We start from the raw sequence: 25,217 nt of genomic DNA on the forward strand, positions 1-25,217 counted from the left end.
GTTGGTGTTGGCAAGCAGAATGGCCTTTTCATCTTTAGAAACTAGTGAAGGGAGATGCTGAAGCATAAATAAAGAGGGATATGAGATAAAAGAAGTAGTTCTTGGTTGAATGGATTCAACATTTTTCAGAGGATGAAGTGATGTCCTTAGGGGAAGGAAAGAAGCATTTTTTAAATGCCTACTATGTGCTAGATAGTATACTAAAAGCTTTACCGAAACTTTTATTTCAAAGATCAAAAGATAATTGATGCAGTTGGCACCAATTTTCTCCCCTCTGAGGGAGAACAAAATGTTTGGAATAGCTTTGAAAATGTTTCTTTTTAAATGAAAAATTTTTCCCCATGATTTTGCCTTCAATCCACCAACCCTTTAGGATTAAATAGTTTAGCTTCCATTTAAGTTGGGATCTTTTGTTTTAAGACCCATTATTGATTAAAGTTTTTGTTGTATTATGTACAGTAAGAGACAGGTTTAATTTTTCTGCATTTGATTATGAAGTTTTTATGCCCTTGATAGTTCATGGTCAGCATTTATAAATGTGGTATGTATTCAGTCAAACAAAAAATATTACACACATGCTTTATGCCAAGGTCTCTACCAGTATGGGATATACACATAAAAAGGATGAATTGATCATTGCTCTCAAGGTTTTGTAATTTTAATGAAGGAGGCAAGAAGTGTGTTTATCCAAGTATACAAAAGCTAAGTATGAAAACAAATCACTAGTTTGGGAGGAAGAGGGCACTAGCAGTGGGGACAGGGATTAAGAAAGGCTTCATGTGGTAAGTAATACTTAAACTATGACTTGACTCTGTGTGAAAGGGATTCTTTGAAGTGAAGATAAAGAAATAACATTATACATATGAGCAACAGCCATTGTAAAGTCATGGAGATGAAGAATCATGTGTGAAGAACTGAGAGAAAATCAGGATGAGAGAAGAGTGGAAAAAGGATATTTTTTGTGGGGGGGGTGCGGGGAGGATTGGAAAAGATAGATCAGGACCAGGTTGTTAAACTTTTAAAAGCTAAACAGAAGTTTAATTTGTTTTTGTAGGGGATTGATATTGTCACTTAAGATAATCATTTTTCCCACTAATGTATAGGAATAATTAGAGTTCTCCAGGAAGGGAGGTCAATTGAGGCTTTTGCAAGAAAAGCTAAGCAAGGGGTTATAAAGGCCTAAATTAAAATGGTGGCTGTACTATTGAAGAAAAGGAGCCAGATTAAAAAGATGTAGAAGTAGAAAGAGCAAGACTTGGCAAGTTAGATATATAGGGTTGAAGGAGAATGGGGAGTTGAGAATAATTCAGAGATTATGAATTTGGGTGACTTAGAAGGATGATGGTGCCTTCAACAGAAGTTAGGACATTTGGAAGAGGACTAAATTTAGGGTAAAAGATAATGAAAGTCTTCCTTGCCTCCAGAACTCTAGCCTTTAGTTTTAGAGTGTAGCCTCAGCTGGTTTTTTTTTTTTTTTTTTTTTTTTTTTTTCATGACCTTGGAGAAAGTAAGGAAAGATTTTCAGATATGGCTTTACTTGCATTTATTTGTTACATTTTATTTTTTCTCATAGATTTGCAGAAAATTAAAGTATCTATTGCCTGATTATTTAGCTTCAATAACCTAGAAATTCTCTAAAATAACTTAATCCTAGAGACTCTATTAGACTTAATTTATAATTAAACCATGGAATTAAAACTTTTATTTATTAAAATGGTTTAGTCCTCAACTCTTGAGGATTAAATATTTCATCATTAATCCTTGAAATATGATTCTAAGTGCCTGACAGATTGTGTGTATGTGTATTTTTATATATATATATATATACGTATATATATACACACACATATATATATATATATACCATGGTTGCTAGATATAGACAATTGAGTTCAGGATACTTTTCATTAAACAATTTATTTGAAAATCGTTTTGAGAATGTAGCACCTAAAAGACCATAAAGTCTGAGATCCTATCTCTCATTGGGAATTGTGCCAGTTTATGTAATTGACTACAAGGATGGGCTTCTGTATAGGGGTTAGATTGACTAGACTGAAAAAACTCTGGAATGCGAGGGCATATGTATGGCATCCAGATTGCTACTGTGAAGTTTGGTTATCAGAAATAAACAATTTCTGATACCCAACAACCAAAAACCAAAAATTATACATCAGAAATGTATAATAGGATCTTTTGATAAAAGCAATCTCTTGGGTATAAAATTCAGGATCCTGAAAACCTACCTGAGACCAGAATGGTTCAGTGTTTAGTGTGATGGGTAGTTCTGAGGACTTGATTTTGAAAATATGAGCCTTTTCAGCTACAATCTGATTGAACACACTCATTGTACATTGAGTAAGAAATCACAGTGGTTTTGTAAAAGTACAAGATCAACTCTGTATATATCTGTATATGTGTGTATGTTTTTTTTACATACACATATATGCCTATAGATTGTATTCTTCTAACTGTTAAATATAAAATCAAGATTCAGCCAATTGGAAGAGAAATCAGCTACTAGTACTTTAAAACATTTGAGGATTGTAGTATCTACTTTTAGCCAGTATTGCATTTAGATGCAGGATGTAGGGTTGTGTGAGGGATTTTTCAGGCTATCCACACACATATTTTATGTGTGTATGAGAGAGGTGCATGCATACACAAACACACACGCACGCGCGTGCGTCATTGGTGCCTGAATATAGGAAATTATAAAGAAACCCAAGCTTCTTGGAAGATGAATTATCATGACAGAATGGACTGAACTGACAAAACGATATTGGGCGTATTTTTTGCTAGTAGTATGCGTGTTCACATTATTCACTTACTGTTATAGAAGGAGCATAGCTGAAGATATAGACAACAGTCTTCTTTACCCTTCCTTGTCCAGCAAATAAAAGCCAAAAAACCAAAAACTTTTGGGTCCTGGGGATCCTGGCACTGGTATATACGTTTCAGTGGCAGTTGACTTTCCATGACTTACCTAATGATATCATTCAATTATCAATCATTTACTTTCCTGGAATAGGGGGTAGGGGTGGGATGCGAGGGTATGTGTGTGTATATGGTGGTTTTGTTGACAAAGTCCAACACACATTGTGCTGACAGACTTTATTCCATTGAAACTCATTTTTACTTTGTTAAACATAGTGCAGCTAGACAGTGCAATGAAGAGTACCTCAAACCTCCTTACCTCTCCAGAAATGAGTTATACTTATCATTATGAACAAGTTTTGGATTTAAAAGAAAATTAGTTTTAGGCTGTTGGATTTGAGATGTCTCCTGAGTATTCATTTTCAAACACTCAAGTAACTGAAGCTGGGGGAGTTACTGAGGATTTAGAATTACTGAATACAGATTTTTGAGTTTTCTCGATGGAAAAGCTAACTGAATCTATGAGAGCTAATGAAGTTAAAAAAAAATTGTAGATAGAATAGAGAAAAGGTTTCAGGATGAGAGTTTTGGGGAACACCAACAATTAGACCTGATGTGTATAAACACCAAGTAAGGAGTAGTAGATAGGTAGGAGAAGCAGAAGAGAATGATAGCATGAAAAAGCTATCCAGGAGAAGGTAGTTAGCAGTGTCAAGTACAGAGCTGGGAAATTTTTATGCTCATATACTTAAATCATCAGAAAAGCATTTATATCAAACAATTTAAATAGTTTACTGAGGTTTAAAAAATTTTTTTTGCTAGATTTTTCTAATTTTGCAAAGGGTATCATGTGTTTCCCTATTATAGTTTTGTTCCCTATTTCTCTTCTTGATTCTATTAGCTTTTCCTTTAAGTACTAAGCTGTCATTTTAATCTGTGTGTCTATTAAGTAATGAAAATATTACATATAGTGCTTTTGAATATAATGTAGTTTCCTTATTTCGTTTAACTATTTTTGCCTGCTACCCCCAAATTTTAGAGTTTGCCTCCAAGTAAATTTTATAAAAATTTTTTTTTTCCTTTCCCATCATTTTGATTGTGTGTGTTTTCTATGTTGCAGTGCTGTTTATTGTAAATAGCATAGGGTTGGAATCTGCTTTCTAATACCTTATATATATATATACCCTCTTCAATTCTGTTAATACATTCATCTACTTTTCATAATTATGATGGTCAGTGGGGTATTTCCCTCTATCCTGTTATTCTTTTTCTTCCCTTTTACTACCTTTACTAGGAAGAATTGTGGTGAAAGACAAGGAATATGGATACACTAGTGATTTGTAATCAAAACAATCACTTTCATTTTCATTTTATTCCCTCTCTTCCTTTGTCCAGATCCTGATGAATCTGCCCCTTTTCCCTTCCCTCCCACCTATTTCCTTTGTTCACCTCTGTTTACTTCCTTTATAATCTGACTCTGAGGTTGAAGCATATGTTGGCCATAATTTTATTACCTCCTTAGCTCTTAATTCCCTTTTCTTTCTTTACTTTGTGGTAGTTATTTCTAAGTCTTATGTAATCCTGACTCTGATTTCTTGTTTCATGAACTATATTTCTGGTTTCTTACTTTTCTTTCATCTGAGCCCTGGGTTTTTAATGTTATTACATTATATTATTGCATTTGCATTATTTCATAGGAGTGGAATATTTTTATTTTGGTTTTTTTGCTGATTCTGATCTATATAACTATCCATTTTTTTATTCCTGTGACAGAGTCTGATGATTCTTATTTCTCTTTGATTTTTTTTTTTCCAGGAAATTTTAAAAATAGCTACCTTCTTGTAATTTTTCAACATATTATTTGTTTTGATCTTTCTTGTTGCCATGTTGAGTTTTGCATGCTCCATTCTCATTTTCCATAAATTAAGCAAGTTTTTCCCCCTCCTCTTTTTTGTTAATTTTTTTTTTCAAATGAATATTTACCTTTTTTTTCCTTTCCTACTCTTATAAGGAAGCAAACAAAGCAAAATTCTCAGGCAAACAAATTCCCGGATTGGTCACATTTTGGAAAAATGTCTCAGTTCCCACCTTATATTGCTACTGTTGATCCTCCAGCCTTCATCTTGATCTGATTACTTCCAACTCCTGGTCCCAAGTGTGTTTTCACAAACAGGATTTTCTACCTCTCTCTTTCCCCACCTGAGTCCTCATATCTCGTCCTCCTCTTTTTTTGCTCCCTCCCTACTCTCAAACTTCAATAATCCCTTCAGATCATCTTTAATTAGATTATTAGCAGACTGATAGCTTATTGATGTGTACTTGCACTGACTTCTCTAATGGAATTCCTTTATCTTTGTCTAAGTTTCTTGCTTGCTTTTTTCCTTGCTGTCTAGACTAGTTGAACATACTGTTATTACTTTTTGGCGTTCTTGAGCATTTGATCTCGTAACATTTTTAGGTCTTTGCTGGAGCATATATGAGAAAACTGCACAATGTCTCATTTTTTAATTTTAAACTTGAATGAGATATTTTGTGGAGAGAATCAGCATGTTGAATGTATGGAATAAATTGAGAATAACAATATTATACTTTTTAAGGAGGAACAGGGCAGGGAACTATTTGATGGAATAAAATGAGTTAGAATTTAGATATGTTGAATTAGAGATGACAACATGTAGGTAGAAATATCCAGCATGTGGTTAGGGATTTGGAATTGGAGCTCAGGACAGATTTGAGAGCTCATTTCTGTAGAAGTGATAATGGAAAGTTCTGATAACAGAAGCCATAATAGTAAATTAGTTTATACACAACCTTCCCTTACCATAGAAATGAAAAACATTTAGTTTAAATACATTATATTGGATAGAGAAGGTAGAAAATCTGATTAATGTAAGTTTTTGTTCTGAAGGTGTTTTGTTTTTTTTTCCATAGGACTGAATGGTGAAGTTATTCCTTTATTTAGAGGTTGGAAAGAAAAGTTGGACTTCAGCAAAGGGAAACTATAAACACTGACGAGTGAAGTAGGATAGGAATGGAATAATAGGTAGTCTAGAAAAGAAGAGAGTTTTGAGATGTAAAAGTAGTTTTATCAGAGAGAACAAGGAGAATAAAAAATATAAAAAGCTTTTTTGTTTCCTAGTCATGAATAATTGATGGGGGGGGGGAGACTAGTTCCATTAAATAGTAGTGGTTGAGAAGTTAGATTGTCAGGGGAAAGAAAGAGATGCTTGGTGAGGAAATGGGGGCAACAAAGTGCATTACAATTGTTATAGGAGTTTGTAAGTGATCTGTAGAGAACTGGGACAGGAGCAAGATGTGGGAAAAAATTTTGTTTTTCAAATTAAAAGCATACTTGAACATATTTCAGACAGAAAGAAGAATCAGAATAAATAGATATATAGAATCAAATGGATGAGGTAATAATTGAATGATCAGTGTGCCCCAGAAAATATAGCTAAAGATAAAAGTGAACTTGAAGAGGTTAGTTAGCCAATTATGAACACCTTCCTTTGAGTCCAGAAAGTTGGAAAAGAACTTTCAAGTTGGGCCTTTTGGAAACTACTCATGGTAAAAAGCTTTGATTTCTCTAGGAGAGTAAGTTAGATAGGTTATTTGTCAATATTGATCAGAGGGAGGGGACATATATATAGCCAGGATACTATAAAAGGAAAAAAAGAATGGAATGATCTACTAAGTTAATTGTAGATGAATAAAACTATTGTTAAATTATAGAGTTGAGATATGTTCCAGGCTCTCCTTGCAGAACAAGATGAAAAGGAAACAGTCACTAATATAATGATATACTCTAATCCTGAAAAGGTAGGTTGAAGCTATGTTCTGAAGAGCTTTAAAGATCAAACAAGCAGTTTTTGATCCTTTTATAATAATCACTTCATTTTATTGAGCTAGTTGGTCAAAACCTATACTTTGGCAGCTGTGGAAAAAGTGGTTTGGAGAAGGGCCCCAGAGCAGGGGAACTAATGGGAGGCTTTTGTCTCCCAAGTACCAAGTGATAGCCTGATTTAAGTGGGCAACAAGTTGAATGCATTCAACAGCATTTTGGCAATAATGGAAACTGTGGAATGAGGGTGAAGCAGGAGTTGAGGATGGATTGTAAAGGATAGTGCCCTCACTAAAAGAAGAAAGGTGTAGAAAAGAGGTGGGAGTGGAGAGGGAATGAAGATAAAGAATTCTGTTTTGGCAATGTACATACAGTCTGAGATATCTTTTGGAATATAGTTAGAAATGTTTTAATTTTTTTGTGTTGTAGGATTGGAAATCAGGAGACAGATTATAGCTGGTTATATAGATCTAATTCCAAGATCATATAGAATCAATAATTGTCCCCAATTTACTGAAATTATCAAGTGGTTAAGTGTATATAGGAAAGAAAGGAAGGATGTAGGGCATAGTTTTGCTTTGTACAGGTGTGATATGAATGTTTATGTAATAGGAAATTGAGGAGCAGCAGCAGCCATATAAATTGAAAAAAAAATTAGAGTAATGTCTTTTTATCCTTAGAGACATTTGTGTGTCTAGAAAAGTATGGTCAGCCATGATGTAGAAGAAATGGAATAATATTGATTAGTCAGTGAATGTCCTGAAAATCTTATTGGAAAGTAAAATGGAGAAGAAAAACATTTATAAAGCTTCTTGTATCATCTGTAAGCAGTCAAATTCTAATAAAAAATGGTCTAAGGATTAATATAATCTCATCTGTTCATATAATGGAATGGAGAAGTAGTGTGAAGCGATAAGTTAATAAATGTACATCCTTTAAAAATTAAATTGATTTTATTTTGCATGACTTTTATAAATGTATATGCAAAAATTATACAAAACATTCCCATAGCAACTTCTTACTTGGCATCATTTCTTATATTAGGTGATTTTTTTTTTTTTTTTTTTTTTTTTTTTGCTTTGTTTTAGAATGAAAAGTAGAGTAACTGAATCATGAATATTTAAATTTTTTAAGTGACTTTGATTACAACCAATCTTATAAGATACTCAATCCTACCTGAGTTGGGGAGTAATGAGTATCTAGTGGGAAGTAAATGCTTCATATAGAAATAATAATCATGATTCAAGGAACAAGAGTCTTATTCAACCTGAAACAATAAGCTATATTTGTGATTAGACATAGATTTATGGTCTTAAGTATTTATGCTTTCAGAATTTTATGAAGCATTTCATTTAAGAATAGGACATTACTTTAGATCTTTTCCATTTGGAAGCTTATTGTCTGATTGTAGTGAGGAGCAAAGTAATACTTGTATGTAAGTATATTACATGAAGGAAAGAGGTTTTCCATCATTAGCAAGTATGGAAGGCATTCAAAAGGTGAGTTGATAGGTTGAAAGTTTCATTTTCTTACCTTGTAAATAATTGAAAATAATAAGTGTTTTCTGGGTTTAATAGACTATTTGAAAATTGATTTTATTTAAATATTATTTTTAAATATAAGTGACTTTGTAGCTGATAATCTTAAAATATGTTTCAAAAGTGAAGTTTATTTGTGGAAAACACCAGTCAAAATTAGGTAAAATGCCTTAAAATTCTGGCATTCATATTGTTTTATTTTTTGTTTGTATTTTTTTTTCTCAGTTTCCATTACAAAGAGTAGTGCAAAAACACAATCTTCCCCTTCCAAAGTGACTCGACGTTCAATGCAGTCTCCACAGAAAACTGCTCCAATATCAGCACAGCGGGGCAAGAAACCAGGTCGGGCTAAACCACCTGGACAGACTTCAGTCCCCAAGAAGGGCAGGTCTCCTAAAAATGTTTCCCTGACAAAAACCATCTCTCACACTGAAAATCTCAAAACAAGAAAAAAAGGCCTAAAACCAGGAAGAAAGGTTAGTTGTACCTACTGCTCTTTAATTTATATTGCAGTTTTTTTTATAGTGGCTTATTGTTTGTTACATACCATTTAGAAATTTATCTGCAGTAAAAGTTTCTCAATAATTTAGATGATTTCCTATTTTCTCATATTGATAGTCTTTTTTTGCAGCAAAATTAAGTAAGATTTTAAGTACTGTTTTTTGAGGGTTTTTTTGCTGAGGCAATTGGGGTTGTGACTTGCCCAGGGTCACACAGCTAGGAGGTGTTCATTGTCTGAGACCAGATTTGAACTCAGGTCCTCCTGACTTCAAGGCTGGTGCTCTATATTGTGCCACCTAGCTGCTCTGATTGTATTTTCTTTTAAAACAGCACCTTTTAAAACTCAACTTTTCTTTAAAAGTTTTTTGCTCAAAATGTAACATTTTTTAAAATGTAGAATTAATACAATTTTAAATTAAAAATGGGATCTAAGTTTTATATTGCACTTTTCTTGTTTTGTTGAAAAATATCCAAGAATATTTGCATGAAGATAATATTAACCCCCCAAAAGTAGCTTTTGTGGGAAATATCATGTGGCATTAACAACTTGAAGGAGATAAAATAAAAATTTATGAATTATGATCCTATTTTTTGTGCCACATTTCCTTATAGATAAGAACATATGCAATAACTATGCAAAGTTTTTTCATATTGACAGCTACTGAAAGTCTGAAGATTTGATGTAAGTTTTTTAGTTTTTTTTTGTTTTTTATTTTTTTTTAATTGGGGCACTGACATACTGTAGTGGTTCCCAGCTTTTTCAAGTATGCAGATCCCTTCTTAAACTAAATCTTTGTTTTCAGAGTAACACTAATATAATAGCAGTTTTATTATTAGTACTTTATTGAGAAAATTAGAAAATGCTATGTGTGAATTCAGTAATGTTCTTAAATGTTTTTTATATTTTTAAAAACGCAACAGTACCATGATACAGTATAAATATTTGTAAAGTTCTGTTGTCTCTCAATTATAATCCTTCTCTGGGAGGAGGTTTCTTTTCTGTGAATCCTTTTCTCTGGGAGCAGGTTTCTTGGGAGGCTTCTGGAGCCTCCAGCCAGAGTGAAGGTAGACGTGGGAATGAATCAGACTCTGCCTCCAAGAGTGTGGGATTGTGGGTTTCCTGGAAGTCAATCCTAGTTGTGAATCTCCATGAGCAGGCTTTTCCTTTAGTTCTTATGAATCTGCTCTTGTCCAAGTGTCCCCAGTCAGCACCACAGTAGAATCTCAAATCCTCTTCTTCCTGAATCCTGGCTCCTTAAATCCTCCCAGAGAATGGGCTTGTGGGTACTTCCAGGGGCTTGTGGGAACTCCTTTACAACCAATGAGCTAGCTCCTTTTAAAGGTATAAATTCCCTTAAAGGTTTGAACTAAAGGTGTGAACTGTGAGCTAGAGAATTGTTAAATACTGACTTAGCACCTAGTAAGGAACCTAACATCTCCCCCTTTCTTTTGAATTAGAACATAATGTGGTCATGACCTTGAAACAGGTATACATAAATCCATCAATATGGGAGATATTACACATAATTACATAAATTACATAAACACATAATATCATAACACATGCTAGAAGTGATGTAACAAATAACATGATCAAATAATCATAAATTGAGAATTTATACATGTCCATAAGTCCTTTGTCCATTATTTCATGTACCAGGAATGCAATAATTCCTGTAAGTTTTGAAGTCCCGCAATAGTCTCATCAACAGTTTTTAATCTCAAGGAATCCAATGATCTTTGCTGCTTTTCAAGTCCTTCAACAATCTTTATCATCAGCCGTGTTTTTTCAGTGACAGATGTTTCTTAGATCTTCTCCTTTGCTTTGAGGTTTTTCTCTTTTTTTTATCTCTCTGATAGACAAGGCAAATACGACTTGTTGGCACCCATCTGATTCCTTCTCCATCTGAAGAAATACAAGCAAACCCTCTCCCCTAAGCAGTTAACCTATCTGGTCCCTTCCATTCACCACTTTTGGGGTCTCTCCACATCACCTGGCGATTATCTAAAGATAATGGAGTTGCTCATACTGGACACTGCCCTTCTGGTGGGTTATAAAACCTGTCTGCTGGAGCCAGTGCATCTTTGTCAAAAATTAAAAAATTAATGGTATAGAGAACTAAATTTAGAAGTTCTCTAGGATTACCTGTGGCTCCCCCTTTCTTTTGTTTTTGGAGGAGTGTCTTAATGTTTCTGTTTCTTCTCTCTACTATTGTCTGACCTTGAGGATTAAAAGGTATGCCAGTGGTGTGTAAAATCTTATACTGTGCACAAAAGTGTGCAAAATGTTTAGAAGTATATGCAGGTCCATTATCTGTTTTTATTTCTTGTGGCATACCCATAATTGCAAATGCTTGGATAAGGAATTCAGTGACCACTCGGGCCGGCTCTTTTGCTGTTGGCACTGCAAAAGTGAATCGTGAAAAGATGTCTTACCACAACATGGATAAAAGACAGACAACCAAGAGATTTATAGTGGGTCACATCCATTTGCCAGATTTCGTTGGGTCTCAAACCACAAGGGTTCTTCCTTGGAGGGAGCGTAGGAGTGTGGAAAAGAAGGCAAACTGTACAGCTTTTTACTATGCTCCTAGCTTCCTCTCTTCTTATTCTAAATTGTAAATGTAAAGATTGAGCAACCTGATGATATTTAGAATGAGATTCTTGTGCTTCCTGAAATAAAGGAGTAGTGGCTAACATAGTTAAAAGGCTATCTGCCTTTGAATTTCCATCAAAAATAGGACCTGAAAGTCCACTATGTGAATATAGACATGCAAGATAAAAATCTTGCCTGGATGCTTTCTCACTTGCTCTTGAAGTTCCTTAAAGAGCTGATAAATATTAGAAGCTGCAAATTTTATTTGGGCTGCAGAAATTCTTTCTACCACACCTACTGAATAGGCTGAATCAGTAATTATATTTACGTCTCCAGGATAATAAGTAATTTGCTTGCAAATAATTCATTCTGCTGAATGGATTGAAAAGGAGTTCTGACTACTCTCTTTATGATTGAATAATGAGAGTATATAGCACAAATGTTATCTTTGGATGCATCTGTAAAGATGTCCTTTAAGAGGAACCTTAGAAACCTTTTCTTCAAAAATCCATTGCCATGTATGGCGATGTAGTAGCTGGGTTATCTTTAATGGAGACCCATGTGCAAAATTTGGAGCTATGGCCAATAAAATTTGCCATTCTGGGATGGTCTTGCAGCATACATTAATTTGTGCATTAGTATAGAATGTGTATATTTTGTCAGGATTTATCCCAGATAATTGTATTGATCGCTTAATGGCCTTTAATAAAATTCTAGCTACAAGCACTGGGTAAGGAATAAGACTTTGTTCTGGTTGTGCTGGGAGGTTCACTCACTCAATCACACTGTCTCCTTGATGAAAGACTGCTGTGGATACCTCTTGTGTGATAAAAACTGAGATTTCCAAGGGTTTTTTGAGTGACTTCTTCAACCACATTGGATAAAGCCAGTTCAGTTTCTCTCAAAGCCTCTTGAGCTTCTTTTGAAGGCTGGCATGGTGAATTTAAAGCACTGTCTCCCCTTAAAATGTCATATAGAGATTGCAGTTGATTGGTAGTTAAACCTAACACTGGACGCATCCATTGGATATCTCCTATTAATTTTTGGAAATCATTTAAGGTGTCCAACTTCTCTGTTCTTAAAGAAAGCTTCTGTACTATGAGTGCCTTAGGATATACTTCATATCCTAAATATTGAAAAGGACCATGTCTTTGAATTTTTTCTGTAGCTTTATGCAGTTTGTAGTACTTTAGTGTTTCCATGGTCTTTTGTAGATATGCTTCTAACACTTGTTCCTCAGGTGCACATCCCAAAACATCATCCATATAATGTAACAATATTACTGTTGAAAATGCTTTTCTTATTGGAGCAAGAGTAGCAACAACATACATTTGACACATAGTAGGGCTGTTTTTCATTCCCTGTGGCAAAACTGTCCATTCATATCTTTTATAAGGCTCAGCCAAATTAACACTGGGCACTGAAAAAGCAAATCTTTTCATATCCTCCTTATCTAGAGGGATTTCTAGAATAGAAACAATCCTTAATGTCTATAACCCAAAGAGGCCATACTCTTAGCAACTGAGTAGGAGATGAAAGTTTAGGCTGAAGGGTTCCCATAGTTTCCATCTGTTCATTTACTCTTCTTAGATCAGTCAACATCCTCCATTTTCCAGATTTCTTTTTTTACCACAAATGCTGGGGAATTCCAAGGACTTAGAGAAGGTCGCAAGTATCCTTGGTCAAGTTGCTCTTGCGCTATGTCTAATAAGGCCTGCATTTTATCACTTATTAAGGGCCACTGTTCTATCCACACTGGTGTATCAGTTTTCCACTGAATAGGAACCAGTGAGAGTGCAGGTAGGCCTTCAACAGCAGCCTTACCTAAAAAGCCAAAGTACTTATTTGTAATCCTATCTGCTGTAAAATGTCTCTTCCCCACAGATTGATGGGGATTTTTTTCAACCACAAAAGGAGTAAAAACTCCTGTTTCATTTTCAAATGTCCATCTCAAAGGGGTAACACTAACTTCTGCTGCTATTAATCCTCCTACACCAGACATGTAGGTGTCTGCCTTAATCTTTGGCCAGTGACTGGGCCAGTTGACACCTCTAATAACTGTACGATCTGCACCCGTGTCTACCAATCCTTCTACTAGTATTCCATTTATATAAATAGTAAGCATAGGCCAGTCAGCTGTCAAGGCTGCTGTCCAATATATTCCTGGATTTGGAGTCAGAATCTGGGCAACTGTCACCAGATTGCTTATTAGGGGTATGTAACAATAAGCCTGATGCTACTACTTCTCCTGGTTGATAAATCACACGTTGTCTACCTGTGTTAGTGACTAGGATATTAGCCACACATTCTCCAGTTTCCCACATCAGTGTATGGATGAACACTGTTTTGTAAGCACTCTCAGGAGGTGAAATGGTCAAGCCTACTGTGCCAGGAGGCAAAGGATCCATAGGCTCAACAGGAACAGATTTCACTTCTCCAGGGAATATCTCAGTACTCTCAACTCTTTTTCCTAATTTCAATCCCTTTCTTCTGTCTGATTGCCTTTTGGCTGATTGATCATGTCTTAATATTGAATTTCTCTGGGTGTAACCTCGGCTACCATCATGCCCCACCTGGAGGGCTGAAGCTGGGCCCTGCCTCTCATTTCCCTAGGTCAATCTACATTTGGAGACCCAGTGGAAACCCTTGTGACATTTTGGACATGGAGTTTTAGGCCTTCTCTCAGCCTGTCTTCTCTTTCTATCTCCATATCTACATTGAGCTCTTAGATGTCCAACTTTTTCTACATTGAAAACATTAATGAGTTTCTCTAGAAATCCCTTGCCAGGAGGGACCCTGTCTTTCCATGTATAGTCATTATTTCTGCAGCTGCATTTTCTCTAATAGTTCTTTAGACAGCAGTTTGCAGACGTCCCACAAAATCTGCAAAAGGTTCATTGGGACCTTGCTCTATTTTTGTGAAAGCCTCCCCTTGATCTTTCTGTCCTGGGAGGGAACCCCAAGCTTTTTTAATTGCAGCCTTAGAAATTTGTTCATACACTGTTATGGGATAATTAATCTGTTCTGAATGCTCTCCATACTGACCTTTACCTGCTAGTTGGTCAAAAGTGAATTGTGTGTTAACTCCTGTTTCCATATTGCATCTGACTTGAATCCTATGTAAATCATGAAACTCCGAAAGCCACAACAAGTTTTGTCCAGGTTCGAAACATGTCCTTGATATGGATTTCCAATCATTCGGGGTTAGGATTTCATAAGACAAACCATCTAGTAACATTTTAACATAAGCTGATGTAGCCCCATAAAGGGTACAACCTTTTTTCAAATCCTTAATTTTATACAAATCAAAAGTATATCTTCTCTCTTTTTTTTTTTACCTAAAAAGTCAATCTCTTCAATTACAGGATATGCATCTATAAAATCATTTATATCCTGTTCTTCACTTTTAGCTTTAACCAATGCTTTTTCTAATCTTGTCATAGGCTGCTTCACAGGTGATTTTGTTTGTGTCACTGCCTCTTCCCTTCCTCCCCCCTCCTCCCTCCTCTTCCTCTCTCCTCCCCCCTCCTCCCTTCTCCTCCCTCCTCATCCCTCCTCCCTCCTCCCTCCTCCCCCCTCCTCCTTCCTTTTCCTTCTTCCTCCACCCCTGAAGGGTTAATTGTGGGAGGAGGAGATGGGAAATGCTCCTGTTGCTCAGAATTGTATTTAATTCCATTGTTATCTGATTCATCCTTTTCACCTGATTTAGTTGGAGCTTCCCCTCTGGCTCTTTCTTCTTTTTCTTTAGTCTAACACTTACATAATTTCTTAAAGCCACTTGAATTACATTGTACATATGAAGTGTATCTTTGCAAATTAAGTTTGGTTTGGAATTGTAGTGTTCACCTAGTTCCTCTCCTACTAATTCCCACTCATCTAAATCCAATTCTTTTTCCAGAGAAAAACAAGGACATATGACTTTCATAGTTTTAAAACTCCTCCAAAATTATAATCAATCCTTGGCTTTTTATAACGTTGACAATGCTCTCTAAACATTTTCCTTAAACAGAAACAGAAGGCTGTTTTCTAAGCATTTGCCCCATTTCACTGAAATTCTACTTTAGCTCTTTAACAAAGTTTCCTTGTTACTCACGCTTCTTTCTGGGTCAGAGAAGCTTTTCCACTGAGATCTGAATCAGAGGCTTTTCCACTGGAATCAGGATCCTTGTTAGGTCCCTGTTCGGATGCCAAAACGTCAAGTCCAGGGTAGCTCCTCTGAAAGGCTCAGAATAAGTCCTTGCCCCACGTAGGGCGCCAAAATGTGAAGTTCTGATGTCTCTCAATTATAATCCTTCTCTGGGAGGAGGTTTCTTTTCTGTGAATCCTTTTCTCTGTGTGCAGGATTCTTCAGAGGCTTCTGGAGCCTCCAGCCAGAGTGAAGGTAGACGTGGGAATGAATCAGACTCTGCCTCCAAGAGTGTGGGATTGTGGGTTTCCCAGAAGTCAATTCTAGTTGTGAGTCTCCATGAGCAGGCTTTTCCTTTAGTTCTTGTGAATCTGTTCTTGTCCAAGTGTCCCTAGTCAGCATCACAATAGAATCTCAAATCCTCTTCTTCCTGAATCCTGGCTCCTTAAATCCTCCCAGAGAATGGGCTTGTGGGAACTCCTTTACAACCAATGAGCTAGCTCCTTTTAAAGGTATAAACTCCTTTAAAGGTTTGAACTAAAGGTGTGAACTCAGAGTTAGAGAATTGTTAAATACCGACTTAGCACCTAGTAAGGAACCTAACAAATAGTAATACTTATTATAAAGCACGATTTACAGTTTGCTCAAGGTATAGTTGGTTTTTTACTATACTGAATTTTGGTACACGTTTTGTTGGAGCTGAATAAAGATCAATATGAGAATTCCAGATTCTAATAGGTTCAAGGGTCTTGCTTAATTTACTGGAGATCCATAGTTAGGAACCATTGTTATGCGTCAATATTTGAGGATTTAGACATATTAAGGAACTTTATAGGTATATTAGATACAAAGTAGTCTATTGCTATTATAAATCAAAGAATCAAAGGAAAATTACTCATGTCTAAAGCCCTTCATTGGGAAGATGTAAATTATCTATTTTCTTACAACCGTATTTGAGGATGATGGGTTTTATTTAATCTTATTACAACTTAGAAAAAATTAATTTTTAGCTTAATCCTTAAGATGTAAATTTATATAGTACTATGTTCTACAAGAATTATATTTGTTAAACTTCTTCAAGCCCTTGAATGATTATCTTGGCAAGGTATTATTTAGAATTTACTGGTGAGGAGAGTAGATTTTTCTTCATGAATTTACTCTTTAAAGGGGGGAAATATAGTCATGAGGCAGAAGAAAATGACTTTAAAAGCATGAGAAAATGAATGTAAGTAAGGTTTTTAAAAGTTTCTAATTTGAGCTGTTCCAAAGCACTTTGAAATAAGTTTCTTTTCTTTTCTTTTATTTATTTATTTATTTTTTGTGCTGAGGCAGTTGGGGTTAAGTGACTTGCCAAGGGGTCATACAGCTAGGAAGTGTTAAGTGTCTGAGGACAAATTTGAACTCAGGTCCTCCTGACTTTAGCGCTGGTGTTCTATCCATTGCGCCACCTATCTGTCCCTTGAAATAAGTTTCATTGCAAAAATGCCCAAAAGAATATTCTATATTGGCTGTGTGCTATTAATTAGTTTGTTTTGATTTTCATTTATATCTATTTTATCAAAAACAACAATGTGTAAAAAACTTTTTAAATGGTAGAGAAGAGTCTGAAGGAAAACATTAAAAAGGGAGAGATGCCTTCCTGAGAGATCCTACACAATAATTTTTAAAAAACCAAACAGCCCTTTTTGTAGTGGCTAGAAACTGGAAAATGAATGGGTGGCCATCAATTGGAGAATGGTTGGGTAAATTATGGTATATGAATGTTATGGAATATTATTGTTCTGTAAGCAATGACCAATAGGATGAATACAAAGAGGCTTGGAGAGACTTACATCAACTGATGCTAAGTGAAATGAGCAGAACTAGGAGATCATTATACACTTCAACAACAATACTATATGAGGATGTATTCTGATTGATGTGGATATCTTCAACATAGAGAAGACCTAATCAAGTTCCAGTTGATCAATGATGGAGAGAATTTAGAATGACTTGTTATTTTAGTAGTAGGTCAGATTTTTCACATGAAAGCTAGCATAGAGCTGCTTCTTTCTCTATTCTATTTTGTTGGAGTCCATTTAGTTAATGCTTGACAATCACTTATTTTCTTCATTAGGAAGTAAATATTCATGCTAAGGAATTTCTCAAAATGGTTTGATTTATGGCCATTTTCAGGAGTTATAGTTCACGTTTTGTGGATTATGCTTGAACAATGGACTAATACCAAATATATTGGATGACTTCATAAAATCACAGGTCTCTTGTGCTGCTTTTCCAGTTAATAATAATAATATCAACATCAACAACAATATGTACTATTAATAAAGCACTTTGAGATGTGCAAAGTGCTTTATAAGTATTTCATTTTAGCCTCACACAACTCTGGGTGCCATTATCCTCAATTTATGGATGAAGAAACATGTAACTTGCCCCAGGGTCGCACTAGCTAGTGTCTGCAATCACATGCGAATTCAGGCCTTTCTTACTCCAAGGCCAGTGTTCTATGTGTTATGGCTCCATCTAATAGCCTTTAAAATAAGCATATTTCTATAATGTTTATTTACAAAGCACTTTCCTTATAAAAGCTCCTTGAGGTATACTGTCCAAGCAGCATTATCCACATTTTATAAGTAATCTTTTAGGCTCAGCCTTTTGAGTGTACTTAGTTATAAAGCCAGTAAATATGGGAGCCAGGAATTGATATGTTTGCTTCAAATCTAGCACTTATGTACCACACAATAAGTATGAGTTCATCTCTATATTGTTTTCGATCTAGTTGTTGCAATATAACACACATTCTTCAGACTGTTGTAGTTTTCCATTCAGTTCAATAAAAGTACCTACTGTGTGCAAGGGACTATGCTAGGTGCTGGCAACACAATGCCAAAAATAAAATAGGCCTTGCTTTTAAAGTGTTTGCATTTTATGATAGGGACACAACTTATACATCAGTAACTAAACTAAATATCTACAGAAGAGGTATCCTTAGGAGGTGGCATCTGGGCAGTTTCTTGAAGAAAGACAGGGATTTTTCAGGAAGGAGGGAGTTTATTACACATATAGCTAGGATTGTATGTGTGCTGGGAAGGTGGAATATAGAAGGCTGTGTCTTGGGAGTACCTAGCAGGGTAGATTAACTGAAAAGAGACTATATTAAAAAAAAGAGTAGTATGAGAAAAGACTGGAAAGATTAGGTGACAGAATGAGAGCTGACAGATCCAAGTTCTCTTCTATTTTGCTGCTATATTTGACCTATGACTGTTTTCTCTCAAAATTCACCTCAGACTTTGCCTCCAATAGGAAGTCTTTCTTAAACCCTCCAGCTGTTCATGCTGACCCACAAATTACTTTGGTTTTTGTTGTTTTGTGTCTTGTTATCTCTTTATAGGTAAATTTCCCTTTATAGAATGCTAACTTTGTGAGGGCAGGACCTTGATAAGTTACTTATTGATTGGTTGATCTTAGGCAAATTCCTACCTTTCTCTGGGTATGAGTGGCAAATTAGTGAAGAAAAATGGACTGAAAGGGAAGCTGGCACTATTCCATGTTCTCAGAACATATGTACGTATTGATTCAAGGTGAACCTCAAGATATGACAACTCACTGTGACACTGATTATTTTCTTCCAACACTTTCAACATCTTTAGGATAAAGTCGTTCTGATAAAGTAGTGTCTTCAAGACCCTAAGGATATTCTATACATTGGCCAGATATTGGAGGTTCATCAGAGATAGCTAGTTCAGAGTCTTATTTTTGGAGGGATGGTACTTGTACAATTGGTATGTTATATTGGTGCAAAATGTACAAGTAAGACAAACTGAAACACAAACTTGAGAATTGTAGCATCTGCTGAGGGGAAGTGGCTGGAATGCAGCTCCTTCAGAAGGAACCTGGGCCTTAGAGCAAAAGATTAAGTGTTTGTTTTACTGTCCCATCCTGATGAGTTCTACATCTTCCAGGATTTTCCTTATTTGGCATGGCCAAGGAGGAGAAAGACCCAGCAGTAAGCAGCCTTTGGGAGTAGGGAAAAACTCCAGCTCCCTTTCCCCTTGATCTCTTGGGCCACCCAGAGTTTTTGGAGCCATGGTGTTAACAGCCTTCAATGCTACTGTGCCTATCGGTACTTCAGTGAATGCTTTGGTTCATGTTGCTATAAGAATTATTGATGAAATATTCCTCCTTTCTCTTAAATAATGTGAAGAGCTATAGATATATATATATATCTATATCTATATCTATATATAGATATATATGTCTATATATATCTATATCTATATATAGATATAGATATATATATATATCTTTAGATCTTCAGATTTGATCACTTGGCTTGATTGTTCAATCATTTTCAGTCGTATTCAAGTTTTTGTGACCTCATTTGGGGTTTTCTTGGTCTAGATACTATAGTGGTTTGCCATTTCCTTCTCCAGTTCATTTTACAGATGATGAAACAGACAAATAGGGTGAAGTGACTTAAACAGGGTCACACATCTAGTAAGTGTCTGAGGCCATATTTTAACTCATGAAGATAATGAGTCTAACTCCAGACCTGGTACTCTATCCTCTGTGCCACTTATTTGCCTGCCTTGTAGGCTTTACATTGTTATTTTTCTTGGTTAAAAAAGGAAGCATTCTGTACATGGTGGTGGTAGTGTGATCATTAAGAAGAATTAACTAGGGTAAGAACTAAAAGATAACAAGACTTTTAGCAAACAATTAGTTCTAAAAACCCCCAGATAATTTTGTGAGTTAAACCATAAATGTTTTATAGTACATTACTTTCCAGCAAAACTTTTGATATGATACAACTAGGTGGTACAATAATCTGAACCTGAAGTTAAATTTATTTTTTTATCAATTTATTAATTATGTAATACTTATTAAAGGTCAACTTAATATCTCCCTCTATACAATGGGGGTAATAATAGCACTTACTTCCTAGGTTTATTAGGGTAAACATGAGATATTTGTAAGATTCTTTGCCAATCTTGAAGTATATTTACAGGTTTGCTTTTGTTGTTATTATTTTTATTTCCAGTTCATAATCATTTCCTATTTGTCATGTCCTGTACAATAATTGTTTTGCTTTTTCACATAAAGGTCACTAAAGATCAAGGGAAAGATAATCAATTCCTCAATTATGTCTCAAAGAGATGTAATGTCAGATCTAAAGGATAGAAGAATTAATATTATGAGAAGACCAACAAGAGTAGAAGGAAGCAGTATAGCTAAGCTTCTACACCCACCCACACCAACACACACCTCAACAAAAAGTTTTAGAAGACTCATCAAATTCACAATGTTGATTGACAAATCCAAGTCAGCATAAGGAGACAGGTTTTCTGACCCTGTGACTGGGGAACAGCCAAGAGTATGTTATGTGGAATCTTCCTGCATGAGGACCTAGATGGACCCTGAGATTTGCAGTAGGACAGAATAAAGTCCTATACCCAGCACAGAGAGTCCTGAAAGCTGTGAAGGGAGCAGAAGAGAGGCCAGCTGAAATTTTGTCTTTTATACCCCAGAGTTATCCAAATCCATCATAGACTGAAGAGCCAGACTTCACCTAGAGAAGAATTGTAACCTGTGGCTTATTATGGGCAAGGAGCAGGAAAAAGGAAGCAGCAATTGTGTGGCTCTGACTTCTGGAATTTAATAGAGCTTCATGCCCCTCAGCCTGCTTTTGGAACATCTGGAAGTTCTTTTTGTCTGAGTTTGCATATTCTCCCAGACTGGCTATTCATGGCAGAAACAGTGAAGAAGAGAGTAACTCCCATACATTTATAAGCAAAGCTTCAAAGAAAAATCCAAGTTAGACAAAAAATCAGTTAGAATTCCTAGAAAAGGTAAGGCAAGAATTTTTAAAGTTAAAAAAAAATTGTTTTTTAATGAATTGAGTATCACAGGAAAGGTTCACAAAATTAAGATGTAGAAGAAAAACAATAGTTTTAATAAAAGAAGTTCAAATATTAACCAAGTTTTACAAAATTCTTGAAAATTGGGACCAAAAAGAAATAAATTACTCTGTGACAAAGAAAAATTGAGACAAAAGTCAAATGACCAAATGGATAGAAGAAAATGTAAAATATCTCATATCAAAAATAGTTGACACATCAAAGATTTAAGAATGATTAAATTACCGGAAAACCACAATCAGAAAAAGAAGCTAAACATATTTTCAATAATTTATAAAAAAGAAAATTGAAGCATCATTGCACAAGTCAAAGTGAAATTAGAAAAAATCCACCAGTTGCCTCCTGAAAATACTATGTTGTCCTGGTTCTGCTCATTTCACTTAGGTATAAGTTCATAAAAGTTTGTCTAGTCTGAAACCATCCTGCTCATTCTCTATATAGCTTTATGGTATTCCATTATATTCATATATCACAACCTGTTTAGCTGTTCCTAATGTTCTTGGACATCCCCTCAATTTCCACTTCTTTGCCAAGTGGGTAGTATGTTTCACTATTAGTTCTCTGAAATCACAGTTAGTCATAATGCTAGTCAGAATCCTTAGCTCTTTCAGAATTGTTTTGACTTTGCCATATTGTTGCTCTTGTATAAATTGTTTTCCTGGTTCTATTCACTTCATTTTGCATCAGTTCACTTAAATTTCCCCAGGTTTTTCTGAAACCATACATTTGTCACTTTTATGTTCTACCACATTTATATACCATAACTTGTTCAGTTATTCACCAATTAATATATACCCCCATCATATTCCTGTTTTGTTACTTCTCAAAAAATTAACCATTTTAATATATTCTCTACCTCCAAAAATTAATATTTTACTTTATTTTTTCTTTAGATACATTTAAAGACAGTTTTCAGCATTCACTTTTGTAAGATTATTTCTGTCTTTGTACTTTTGATTGTGAAGTTTTTATGCCCAGTTATATGGTTAATTTTTGTGTAGTTCCATGTTATATTGATAACATATATTCCTTCCCATCCCCATTCAGTTTTCTCTAGAGTTTTATAGCTAACTTTTCCAAAATTCTATTCCTCTTTTTAACTTATTTTTAAAATTTTATGGTTAGATCTGAGTTCTGAGAAATTAACAACTCTCCCCTCACTCCTCACTGTAGTTTTTCTGTATTTTTTCCCGTAACTCAACTTCTCTAAAAATTTGGTTGCTATACAACTTGGTGCATAATGAAGTACTGACTACTTCATTATCCATGGTAACTTTATGGTATACTTTTTCCTTCTTATATCTTTTACCTAGATCTATTTTGGCTTTTGCGTTGTCTGAGATCAGGATCAATGCCACCCCTTTTCTTTCTTTCTTTCTTCCTTTCTTTCTCTTAACTTCAGTTGAAACACAGTATATTCTGGATAAAAGGAATCCAGCCTTTTGCCATTACTCTGTATGTATCGCTGTGCTTCAAATATTTCTTGTAACAAAATATTGTAGGATCCTAGATTTTAATTTAATTTACTATCTGCTCCCTTTTTTTGTGAAAGAGTTTTTCCCATTCATATTCATTATGTTTACTAGGTATTTATATTTTTCTCTTTCCTTTTACCTGTTCCCTGATGTTTTATTTGTCCACACTTCCCTCAATCTGCCCTGCCTTCTATTGCTTCTCTCCTTTCTTTCTTTGTAACTTTCAGATACAATAAAAGTTGAGCCTTTCACTGGCTTTCCAGTAGCAGAAGTTGCTGCCAATTTTTCTACTGTGCTGGTTTGGTCTAAACTAGTCAAACCTGTTGTGCTGTGGTTCAGTGGCTTACATTTTGCTTTTTGCATTGGGGTTAGAGGTATCCCAGCTGGCCTGCCAGTGACTTACTTACCTAGGATTGAGGGGCCTCTATTGCTGATAGGTGCTGTGGCTAAGAGCTTCCCATTAGATTCCTTGCACTGTGCTTGTGCTGGGTCATTTCCCTTTTTACCCAAATGAGACAGACCTTTTCTGAAGTCCATCTAAGACTTAAGATAGCTTAAACAGGAAAATCATTTCTTTTTCTGGATTCTGTTATTCCAGAATCTGTTCAGAGGCTTAATTTAGCATTAAATTAAGAGAGAAACTGGAGAAAGCTCAGCCTTCTTCCTGCTTTCTTTGTGCCATTTTCCACTCAGTTACTTTTTGGCTCATGAACCTTTATCAGAGCAGATAAACACCTAGTCTGCAATTTAAATTAATTAAATTTTAATCATCTGGAATCTTGAGTAATCAATCTTCAATCAATATCTTCAGGATTCAAAACCTTTCTGACTTGAGGCTAGTCCTCTATTTACTTTGTCTATAATGTAAACTTATCTTGAATTTAAGGAAGAGAACAGAGATTGGAGACAATGTATGACTTAGCTAAGATAGTACAGGTAAAAATACTGAGGATCGAAGATGTTGGCAGAGGGAGTGTTAATATTGTGTGTGTATGAGATGGAGAGAGAGAGAGAGATTGCAAATAGTTCTTATGTTCTTTTCTTTGCATTTAATAACTTTAGCATGTCATTTCAAATATGACTTGCTATTTGTATTTCATTTGTTTTCTTTCCTGTATGTATTTTTATTTAAATAATTTTTAAAATTTTATTTTTACTCCCAAATTTCCCCTTCCCTATCCTCTCCCCTCACTTATTGAGAAGGTAAGAAATATGATAAACATTTTATATGTAAAGTCATAAAAAACATGTCTACATTATCTATGTTGTGGGTGGGGAAAAGCAAGAAAAATAAAAGAGTAAAAGAAAATATGCTTCAGTTTGCATTCAAGAGTTCATAATTTTTCTCTTTAGAGTAGATAATATTTTTCATCTTGAGTCCTTGAGAATTGTGAATTATTGTAGTGATCAGAGTAGCTAAGTTTTTCTCACTTGATTGTCATTACAATGTTGCTGTCATGGGGAACAGTGTTCTCCTGTGTGTTGAAATTCTATTTTGATTTACCCCTCCCCTTTGCAATTCCACTATGAAAAGGACTGCTGTAAATATTTTTGTAAATTTGGGTTCTTTTCATCCTCCTTTGGTCTCTTTTGGGAATTGTCCTAATATGGCAACATTGTTTATTTAAAAGATATAACGAACAGTCTTGTAATCCTTTGGGGGCATAATTTCAAATTGCTTTCTAGTATTCTGTTCTGTATATTTTTATAAAAAAAATTTTATTACCTTTCCTTTTCTCTTGTAATTATTTTTTTTTTTCTAGCAGCCTACTGATAGCTTCATTCTCTCTTTTACTTTTCATCTCATTGGGTTAAAAAAATAAATCCTTGTAACATGATAATTCAACCAGACTAATTCATAACCACAATGCCTAAAAATATATCTCGTTCTTCATCTTGATTCTACCACATATTTGTTAGGAGGTGGGAAATTCTAGAAATCTTTGTCACTATTTTAATCAATTTTCATATGACATTTGATTTTTTTTTTTTTTTATGTTGTTGAATAAGTTGTTCATCTGATTCTCTTACTTCATTCTACCTCACATGTTCTTTTTTTTTTCCTGAGGCAATTGAGTTTAAGTGACCTGCCCAATGTTACACAGCTAGAAAGTGTTAAGTATCTGATACCATATTTGAATTCCTGACTTCAGGTCTGGTGCTTACCTCATGTTCTTATAGAACTTCCCAAATCTTTCTCAAACCATCTATTTCATAATGTTTTATAGGGTAATGATATCCCAGTATGTTAATATGCTCCAACTTGTTTAGACATTCCCCAATTGTTGGCCTTCCTTTCTGTTTTTGTTTCTTTGCAAAGGCATTTTTTGAATATGTAGGTTCTGTTCTTT

The 25,217-nt window shown here is 35.0% G+C and overlaps 1 protein-coding gene across 1 annotated transcript in view; it reads left to right on the forward strand.

Moving 5' to 3' along the window:
* Positions 1-25,217, forward strand: part of SCML2 (Scm polycomb group protein like 2) — a 137,814-nt gene that overhangs the window by 84,845 nt on the left and 27,752 nt on the right. The window contains exon 8 of the mRNA XM_074299888.1: positions 8,474-8,729. Coding sequence (XP_074155989.1) covers positions 8,474-8,729 — 256 coding nt within the window. The remainder of the gene's footprint in view (positions 1-8,473; positions 8,730-25,217) is intronic.

Source organism: Sminthopsis crassicaudata, chromosome 3 (genome assembly GCF_048593235.1).
Source record: "Sminthopsis crassicaudata isolate SCR6 chromosome 3, ASM4859323v1, whole genome shotgun sequence".
NCBI lineage: Eukaryota > Metazoa > Chordata > Mammalia > Dasyuromorphia > Dasyuridae > Sminthopsis > Sminthopsis crassicaudata.